General features: G+C 48.0%; 1 protein-coding gene across 1 annotated transcript in view; it reads right to left on the bottom strand.

The window, feature by feature from the left end:
- Window positions 1-1,164: 1,164 nt before the first annotated feature.
- LOC128270475 (uncharacterized) overlaps window positions 1,165-10,267 on the bottom strand; it is a 52,628-nt gene continuing 43,525 nt past the window's right edge. Inside the window, exons 7-15 of the mRNA XM_053007878.1 lie at window positions 3,484-3,724; window positions 3,017-3,414; window positions 2,789-2,949; window positions 2,364-2,709; window positions 2,230-2,294; window positions 1,919-2,150; window positions 1,722-1,849; window positions 1,534-1,644; window positions 1,165-1,452 (exon numbers count right to left, since the gene is read on the bottom strand). Coding sequence (XP_052863838.1) covers window positions 1,165-1,452; window positions 1,534-1,644; window positions 1,722-1,849; window positions 1,919-2,150; window positions 2,230-2,294; window positions 2,364-2,709; window positions 2,789-2,949; window positions 3,017-3,414; window positions 3,484-3,724 — 1,970 coding nt within the window. The remainder of the gene's footprint in view (window positions 1,453-1,533; window positions 1,645-1,721; window positions 1,850-1,918; window positions 2,151-2,229; window positions 2,295-2,363; window positions 2,710-2,788; window positions 2,950-3,016; window positions 3,415-3,483; window positions 3,725-10,267) is intronic.

Below are 10,267 nucleotides of genomic sequence, written 5' to 3'. Positions count from 1 at the left end.
CTATAGTTAAAGGAATAGAAACTCTCACTCTTTTTTTGCTAGATTCTACCGTAACGGCGCTTAAACCCCTCCGAAGTGCAATCGATCTGTAGGAGTCAAACTACGCCCCTTGACCTGAGCTGTACATTCCTTCGTCCTTCGCAGCTTCGTCGAGCTCTAATGAACTATTGTTGTTGCAGCAGATTTCTCCTGTACATACGTACCGTACACACGCAAGGCTAACACGATCGACACTTATGCAAATGGGCGGTGGGGCGCTAGTTTCGCACCGCCAACCGTAGCACTACAGTCTCTCTACGTCATGGTAAGCCATGGAACAGATTTCTACATCATTGCCATTCCGGCCATCGGTGGCTGTGATGCCCACACCGAAGCTTCCTCTCCGAATGCTCATCACACTCATGCGCACGTCGTTCATAAATTGCTACACACAAATCCCCCCGTTTTTGCTAAGCAAACCTAAGCACAGTATCTCGCCCTACCTGGACTGCTAGGAGGTGTTGCTAGGCTTCAGATGGTTGAAAAGTGGTTCGGATTACAGATCATAAAACAATAAGATTAGGTGGTAAGAAGAATGTTAGCCGAGCGTAGCTATGCGTTCCGGCCACAACGGTGTGACTGGGGGTAATTGTACTAGTAATAGTAACGCGTGAGGCTGAGTATTTGGCGTAGCGGTTGATAAAACCAAAACCAAAAAATAATAGCAACAGTAGTGTGGTATTAGTATTAGTAGTATCTGTTATGTCAGTATGAGTAGCGGTGTAGTATTTGGTAAAGCATGATTAATAGCACCTTCGAGAGTATATGTCGAATATGTAGTGATGTTTTGTTTTCGTCGTATTAATATAACCTTTGCAATCTCCCGACACCCAGGGGAGGTTCTTCCACGTGGCTTGAGGGGTTTGATAAAAAACAAACCATAACACACAACCACACGCACACACACGCACACACGCACACATGCACACTGTTTTCCGATGGCTCGAAACGAGTACTCAGAGGTATTCTACAGGTTCTCACACACGCACACGACGCAGCTCACGCAAGCACTCCTTTCTTAAGTCAACCGAACTGTGAGCGGGGCCCTCCACGGAGATATGGGCCCCGGTGGTCTCTTCCCGCAACGGAGACTGACTGTCCTTAGGCTGATGGTATCGTCAAACGTCACGTGGTGATGGGACGCTGTACGGGTCGCTCGGCTGGCCACCGTTGCTGGTGGTTCCACCGGACGAACGGTGGTAACAGCACGGTGCCGAGCACGGTGAGCACCACCATCCCGAGGCTGAGGGCCACCGGCGGGGTCGTATACGTGCGGCGTGCGTGGCTGATTTCGGGCCAAACGATCTGCACCTCGGCCATCTTGAAGATGCTGAGCAATCGGTGCGCGGACAGCTCCACGTACTGCGTGTTGATCTGATGGCTGATCGTTTCGAGGATCCGTGTGCACTGATCCTACGGGACGGGACGAAGAAGACATTACGAGATCAGATATTAGCATTGGAGTAGCAATTTTGGAGTCCCCTCCACTCGTACCTTCTCCTGCTTTAGCAGCTGCATCGACGTGAGTTTCGGGTCGAGCGGGAGCCGTATCGAAAGGATGATGTTTTCTTCGGTGATGTTGAACAGTGTTATTGTACAAAGTGTCTGAAAGCAGCAAAAATGGTGCCAATGAATTGCGCTGTCGAGTCGATCAATCCGCGGTCTACTGAACAAAAGCTTACCGAATTGTCTATATGCTGCAGGACGTACTGCTGAAGGGCACGTACGGCATCCTGTACTCCTAAGTTTGTGTGCGGTCTTAACAGTGCTTCGTCGGTAGAACTATAACCTAGTAATAGAAAGATGCCACCTGCCACACGATACGCGTGCGCGTGTTAAAGCGAGCTCTTCCACAAAGATCTTAATTCTCCGGACGTACCTGGCAACAGATATTCGCCGGGAGGAGGCCTCATGCAGATGAAGCGCCCCGAGTAGCACAGGCACCGGCCTCGGAATGCCTGGTATGCCGGTGCGGCGTGGCTGTAGTACGCGAGAGCCGTCCGGCAGGGTGCGAGCGGTACGCACAGGGCGTGACAGGTCAGGGCCAAGGATTCTCCACCGCCACCGCACGTGCACAGCTCACTGCACTCTGCGTCATCCAGGATGTACAGCTGGGAAAGAGATATTCGCGAAAGAATTCGCGTGTCAGGTGAATCCACAGAATCCCTCAGAAGAAACTTCCCGACATACCCGACGACTTTTGCCCTCAGCAATCAGCTGGTCCGGTTGATGCGATCGCTGGACCACGCAGTACCCTACAGAATGGTTACAGAGCAACGGTCACTACGCGTCCACACTCCATGTCCACACCGTGGACTACTTACGAATCGGAACGGGTGTGGTCGTGGGCTCAGTGGTAGTCGTCGTGGTGATGGTCGTCGGGGCCAGCGTTTCCATTTCGGTAACCTCCGTACTTACGACGTGCAAAACTTGCTCGTCGTGCCGCTGGACTGTGTTGGTCCGCCGTTCGGAATCTTCATCATCGTCGTCGTCATCGTCCTTCTCGTCGGGCGTCGGGTTTGGACGGCGGCGATCGTCCTCGTCGGAGCGCTCCAGATCCGTCCGCTCGATCAGCCCGTTATGGTTCTGACGTAGCGTCTCTGGCCGCGTGTCGGGAGTCTCTACGTAGTTCGTTTCGATCGTATGGATCTCCGTCGGCTTCGGTCGGTACTGCGTGGGGGGAGAGAAACAGAACAACAAGGGTGAGGTGACGGAAGCCATAAAACCTTTCTTGCGGCGGACGGTTTACCACCGGTTTCGGTTTCGTCGGTGGTGGTGTTGGCGGTAGAGTCATCCGGGTTGTTCTCATGGTCGTCGTGGTTGTGCTGATGGTTGTCTGCATCGTCGTCGTGGTCGTCAGCAGTCCGAGCTCCGCCAGGCGCTTCAGATGAAAGTCTTTTTGTGACTCCACTGTAAAAAGGGCAAGCCAAGCCAAGGTTAGGTGATGCGTGCTGCTGACGGAATTGGAGCCACCTACCGACGCATGGGTTGAGCCAGAGCAGCCGCTGCCAGCCGAGACAGTCGTAGAGCTGCTGCATATCGGAACCCTGGCAGGCGCAGGTCGTCCTCAGCGGGGTGCCCAGAATGCCAAGCATAGCCTGCCTGCAAGCGCTCGTCTTTCCGGCACACTTCTTGGTCACACTGTCCACCGCGCAGGACTGTTCGAACACCTCGAGCCGCGCCCGGCAGTCTTCATCTTCGCGGCACAGCTCGGCCACCGCGTGGCACGCCGGCGGAGCATTGTACAGGACGGCCCCGCCGGCGCCCGATGAAGACTGCTGCTGCTGGCTGAGGCTCTCCGGTGGCCGCTGGGCACACACCGGGTGCAGCTTCTCCTGCGCGATCATGCAGCTATCGTGCCGGTTGGGCGTTTTCCTGCGCGAAACACACACACGGAGGATGGTGAAGGATCAGACGCCTGGTTGTCGGGACCGGGCCACTCACCTGCACAGACAGAACGCAATGTCGAGGCTGAGATCGTCGTGGATGGTCTTGTAGAAGTGCTGCAGCGACTCCATGCAGGCGTTCCGATTGCACCGGTGCTGATCGCAGTGCAGCAGCACCGTCTTCAGGGCCGACGAGCAGACCTGGTCATCGCGGCACGCGTCCAGCGCCAGGTGGCACGTACTTTGGAAATGAATAAAACTCATTTCCGCCTCCTTCTCCTCGATGTCATCGGAGCCGACTGTGCGGTAAGAGAAAAGGGTAACGCGGCCGCAACGCGACGGTTAGTATAGGTATTCCGGGACTGCCCGAGCTGCCCGTGGTGGTCGGGCCGGCTGCGAAAGTAATCATCTGCACCGGGACGCCGAACGGGGCCATCTTTGGCACCCACCCCCAGGCCCCAGCTTTGGTCGGTCGTGGTCGTGGTCAAAGATTGGTCAAATAAGGGTGAGTGTGAGTCATCGACAAAATGGCAAAAGTTTCGAGCTAAAGTAGAGAGAATGAGAAACGTTGCTTAAGGACACTTAGAGAGTGTTTACAGAATGAGCGAGACAGAGAGACAGAGAGATAGATAGAGAGTAATTTGTTGATTCGAAACGTTGGCTAAGATGTGTATTAGGAGAAAAATAGAGAGAGAGACAGAAAAACAGCAAAACAGTCACAGAGAGAAAGAGAGAGAGAGGCAGTAGGAGCACGGGTGGAACTGCCGGTATGCATGTGACAACTGACCTGTTCCGACAGACGATTGTGATGAGTGTGTCACGGAAAAATAAGCGAATGGAGAAAGTGAAACATGGATGGTCCTAATCAATCACCCGACTTCCGGATGACCTTCTAGACGGGGGGGGCCCGCCTAGATTCAGGAAGTTGCTAGGATTAAAGCGAGCGACCCAAACCCCATGTCGCACCCGTTCGCCGTTCGTTCATGCGCGAACAGGTGACAAACGATACCTGTCTCGCTTTCTTTCGCCGCGCTGGAGGTGTTTAAATATTTTGCTTTACAGTGGTAACGTCTACTGAGAACGGAAGCAAAACAAAACACGAACAGTAACAAGTAACTCAAGCGGTAAGTACGAAACAGAACAACAGTAATCGTAACAACGGAACTCGTAAACGAACAAGCCAAATGCTGAAAAGATGTCTAGGCTAGGCATAGAAGCTTCTCTAAAGTGCAGAATAGTAGTAATAAATGATGAAGCGTATGAAATGATCCGCAATGAAGGTTTTTATCTTAAATGCCACTGGCCTGCGTTCGGGATTAAAATTGAAGGCTTCGGGCAGACCGTAGCAGACGGTTCGCTGGGAGCCCCGGGTTGCGAATTAAACAGTTTATTTTATAGAAAAATTTTCGTGTGTCGCTTAAATTGTCCTTTTCGCTCATTCGGAAACGTTTAGGATTGGAATAAAGGCAAACCGCCTGTAGCTGGAAGCCGTGGTCCAATGTGTTTCGTTCCCCTACATCTACCTTCCAGTTGATTCGAAAACGAGACCGGAAACGCGTTTCCATCTGTCACGCTTCTGAAGATCCTTCAAGATGCACGAGAAAGCCACCGGAGCGCGGTGATGCTTGTTAAAGGAAAATCGCTTTAATTACTAGCTTCTTGCTTATGCTTCGGCGTTGCGAGCGGCGCTTTCAAATGGAAGCATATTAATAAATAAAACATAAATCAGAAATTTAACTGCAAATCGTTGAGGCCCAGCTGACGCCGCCATGGCTGGAGTTGGTACAGGGACAGGACAGGGCCGGTACGGCCTGTGGTGATTTTATGCCGTGAGCTACGGGAAACGCCACTGCCGGTGAACCGTTTCCACGTGCCGGATGCCAGGTTGGTTCCGGCCGGCCTTGCTGAGTGCCCAGCTGACGGTTTCGCTCTGCGGCTCTGACGGATGATGATAATTCTCAAAGTTGCCCGTGGGAATAGCGCTCCGTTGTGTGCACGTGTGTGGGTGTGTGTGTGTCGGTGTGTGCAATGGTCAAGATTTTAGAGAAACTTTATAATGAAGTAAAAGTAGACGGTCAGAAGGAAGTGACAACGCCGAAGCAGTGACAGTCCGCTTGACAGCGTTGGGCGGAAGTGTAGAAGCCGAAAGGGAGAAGGCGAAGCCGTGTTAGGCGGCAGCGGGAGCGGGTATTAGCGGAGGCAAAGCGCCAAAAAAAAACGCAAGCAAGAGCGGAAACGTTGACGGTGACAATTTTAATGAGGAGAAAATTAAAAACTCAATAAATAAATTTGCATTTCAATCCACCACACCACACCACCACATTGCTCGCATTTGCGACATGACAACGTCGGTAATGGTGGTGGTGGTGCGGTGGCACTTGGGCACTCAATGGGCACATGGGGTAGTTTGAAAGGTTCCGGTCCGAGGGTCCACGGCGAACGGTCTGAGCCAATCTTGGTGTAATTGAATTCAGACGCAGAAACAACCTACGAAGAGGCACTCAAGAGGATAAATCATCGCCGATGCTGGGTTTTTTTTTCTTTGGGTAAAAATGGTCGAAAGGTGAAATTTTAAGACTTTCATTTCAATCTCGCAAGAGGTGAAGATAAGCAACAATATGATGATTCGGTCGGGTGGTAGCTACGTCTTTAATAAATCTTATGATGATTTATGAACGTTTGAAGGGAAATGTGCGGTGATTAAAGATTTTATTGAATGGATTTTAAAGTTGGTGAGACGGGGGCTCGAATTATTGCAAAGCACCACAGCCAGAAACCCAGACTGGCTGGAAGCTATCTAAACGCGGTAAATTTATTTGAAATGCATTATTGAACAATAAACCTCGTCGTTCTGTTATCGCTTTGAGAGTTTAAATAGATGTAATGAATAGAAAGGTGGATTTTTTGTGCCTTAAAAGTTTGATACCTGAATGGCAGAACTCATTCACGAGTAACAAATGAACACTGAACAAGTTCTCTTGATGGGAATAACCCATTAAATTGGGGGGATTCCAAAACGTCATTTTAATTAAAGTTACGTAAGTTTTTTTTAGAATGGATTTTCTCATTTTTAATACAGTCAGAAGAGCTTTTTCCATTTGTTTCCACGAAGAACAGCAAAAATTTAAGAAAATATTGTCCAAATACTTCCACTCAATAGAGTGTGAATGGGTGTTCCTTGCCACAAAAAGTGCTCAATGCTCCCGTTACGCAAGGAAACAGCGCTGCCGTCGTTATACCTTATTTAAAGCTGGCCAATCGATACGGGCAAACCGAAATAAAATTCTCGTAAATCATGGCCCATGTTAGAGCTGCCGTTCCTTCCGACGGCAACTTTTACTTGGCGTAGTAAAAACATTACCGGAAGGCAAATTTTCTTCGTGGAACGTGGAAAATTGTGCCATATCCTGCGGGCAGATTTATAACACACGCTCCCGAAATGCACCGTGTCGTGGTGGATGAAAGAAAACCTTGTTACTTTGCGCTCGGTCCGGGGCGACCGGAAGCCATCGCCAAACTATGGCCCGACGTTCGCCTCTACTCGATGGCCGCCGAGTGGCTTTTCGGTACCGGACCGGACATACCATGAGGACGCTCCAGACGAATGTCCTCAGAAGTATCGTTAAAATACGGCGCAGGGCCGTAAAAAAATGAAATACACCAAACCGCCGACAGTTGGCTATTTTGTTGTGCAATGAGTAATTTACGATACCGTGGAGTTGCAGTTACCGTTTTGAAGCGCTTTTTACCCTCCGCTTATTGGACCAAAGCATCGAGGGCCATAATCGTAGCAAAAACGATAACCCCACCCCACCCACAGCGTAGGCATGAAAGGTGTACGACAGTCCGTTGAAAGAAGTCAATGCTGTTTCGCTCACCGGAAGCAGTGTCGAGTAAGGGGTCAAAAACATGGCAGCCTTGTCACGGGGAAGTGAACGACTTCAGCGACATTTGACATTATTTGAATAAAAGCGCTGAGATTACGGAGCTAAAACCTTGGAACCACCAAAAACTGAGCGAAAACGACACCATTAATTACCTTTCGCTAAGGACATACAAACGAGATCTGGCGAGAAGATGTCCTGACGGTAGCCGACGGTAGTTGATGATTTGAGATATAGTTGAATTGTCATAACGTGAGCCCTATTTAAAGCGATTAATGAACTTGCTGACTGACAGGCGTAGTTGTGCAAATATTCTGTGTACATTCAAAATTCTCATTAGTCTTAATTGAGACAGATGGTTGCTTAAGACAGTTTGCTAATTAAAAAAGTTGTCTTGCAGCGCAACTATTCAGTTCATGGTAAAATTATGGGTGAGCTATCAACGTAGAACTGCTTCTCAGGTCTAAAGTACGCTCTTTTTTATTTTCAGTGAAATGTCGGCATTGGATGATTGGATAAAAACCAATTCAGTATGCGTTTGGGAGTAAAAGGACATTTGAGCATGGGTGCTTTTAGGAATCGTGTTTCTTTTCCAATTCATATTTGAAATGTTTGAAACTGAATTTTCGTCCCTTAGAGCGGATCTCTGGCCATGGTTTCGATTCCCGATACCGGCGTGACAGGGGGGTTGGCGCGGGGCTAACAATCCCGTCCGTAAAAAATTAAAAGTTACAGAAGAGCATCAGAGATTAGCATTGTCTCTGGTGCCAGGCCAAGACTGCTCAGCGGTTGCAGCGCCAAAAAAAGAAAAAAGAGCGGATCTCTACTACGCTTGCAAATACTTAAAAGTACAGTAAACGACCACTACTATTTTCGGCAATTTGGTTCGGCAATGCTTTCATGAACTAACTGTCTGCAAAATTGTGTCTTAAAATGCAGTTTCTCCAATTATGGAAGCCGAGTCGATACGTCGCCCGGTATCGCTTCTTCCTTTATTTGCCTGTACATTTACTATACGCTAATTCTAAACTACGCGCAGAAAGCCATGTTTTGCCTTAGATCATACCATAGCTTTAATCAAAACCATTTGCATGTGCACTGGCCGAGAGCTTCTATGCAGCTGATTAGTTGAAGGCAATAAAAGTGCATTTTTTAGGTGAATGTTTTCGTTTGTTGAAATAAAGATTCCGAAAAGCAAAAACATTACAAAATAAACACAAAACCAAAATATTACAGATCATCCACATCGAAACGAAAAACTAACAAAATGTTAAAACGATTACCGTACACATAAACTGTTATTAAAACAAACAAAAACAGACGCTAGCTATTTCCATTTTCCGACTTTGAGTGTACATGTATCACGTGTGAGATTTAAAAAAGTGTGACCGAACAAAACCAAAACATCATTTGTGATAAGATAACCAAGGGAACAGAGAACTTACCTTCCACCATGGAAAATTACAAAACAGATGTATCGTAATGGAAAATGAGGAACAGTAGTTTGTGTGCGGCCGGCAACGAAGTGATCGAACGGGAAACGAGCGACTCGAGAGGAAACGACTTCGTCAACTGAGACTGAGACCGCGATATAACTGCCACTTCTTCGACTTCCAGCACTGCACTTTGTGGATCACTATTTGCTGTTGAGGGCCGGAATATGGGCCTTCAGCTATGGACGTCACTCGATACGATCCGTATTATCAGTACCCGACACATCGTCACTATCCGGGAAACGTTTGTTCTGTTTATTGTTTCCGTTTTTGCTGGACCCTTTTCCACGGCCTTACACCTCGTTTTCGTTCAAAACTGAATCAACAGATCATCGGCGGATTAACCCGGGAGGAATGGGTAATCCGGCGGTGGCACGCCGAGCCTCGCACGGCAACCGCAGGCTGAGACCGCTCGTTCCTGGTAAAATGTCATTTCTGTTACACGCCTCGAGGATATCACGACCGAGCACGGGCGGATCAAATAAAAATATCAACATTTAAAATTATTCCAACGCAACTGAATCAGCATCCGGGACCACGGGGCTCACGTTTGGCAGCCGGGCCGGCGACGATCGAAATAAATTGCACAGATGAGGATGGGGCGGGAAAATAAATTACGGTTGGAAATAAATTCATCCGCTCGCGGCTCTGGCAGGCCCCCGACACGAAGCCAGTTGCAAATAAATTCGACTCACTTGGGGGTTGAAATGAAAAAAAAAAAAAAAAAAAAAATGACAACAAAAACAAAAATAAATCAATGAAACAGAAAGCGTCGTGACGTGGATTGAAATGATAATATTTTTTGTCTTGTCTTAAAGTGAGCGGACGTTCCGGAAAACGAATCACGCATTCCGCCTTGGCTGGCTGACGACGGCTACCGATGCGTCACGCAGAGATGGTTCTTTAGCGCTGGGCGTTGGCTTTATCTCCGTTTCCATCCATTCGACGGACATTTTTTGTTTTGACTTATAGATCCTTACGACAAATTTCCAGGGTTAGTCTGTCGTTTCGTATACATCCTTTTCTTGTAAATAATTCAATCTAGTTTTTTAACAATTGGTGGTATTCGCATGGTGATTTTTACGAAATATTCCTTTCTTATTTTAATTTCCTGTTTGATAAATAAACCTAATTTTAAGTTTACACACTTTGCGTTGGCATAATCCGTATTTAGTGTGCGGTTAATCGATTGAGGTACTTTCCAAAAATTCATGCAAGCCGATTGAATGAACAGTTACTCGTCTTATACCTAACGAAGCTGGTCAGCACTAACTGGATCAGCAACGACAAGACTTCAACAATAGAGAACGAATAAAATAATTATCAATAGACCAGCAATAGAGGGCAAAAAGTTACAACATTAAGCATAACCTAACACTGTGACCAAAAATTAAGTAGAATTTTGATTTTGAACTTGTTTGTGATTCCGATAGGGACAAATGCTATTATTTTTAAGCTGGCAACA

This window comes from Anopheles cruzii, chromosome 3 (genome assembly GCF_943734635.1).
Source record: "Anopheles cruzii chromosome 3, idAnoCruzAS_RS32_06, whole genome shotgun sequence".
In the NCBI taxonomy this organism is placed as follows: domain Eukaryota; kingdom Metazoa; phylum Arthropoda; class Insecta; order Diptera; family Culicidae; genus Anopheles; species Anopheles cruzii.
Note: the sequence above shows the minus strand (reverse complement) of the source record. Positions and strands in the feature narration are given on the sequence as shown.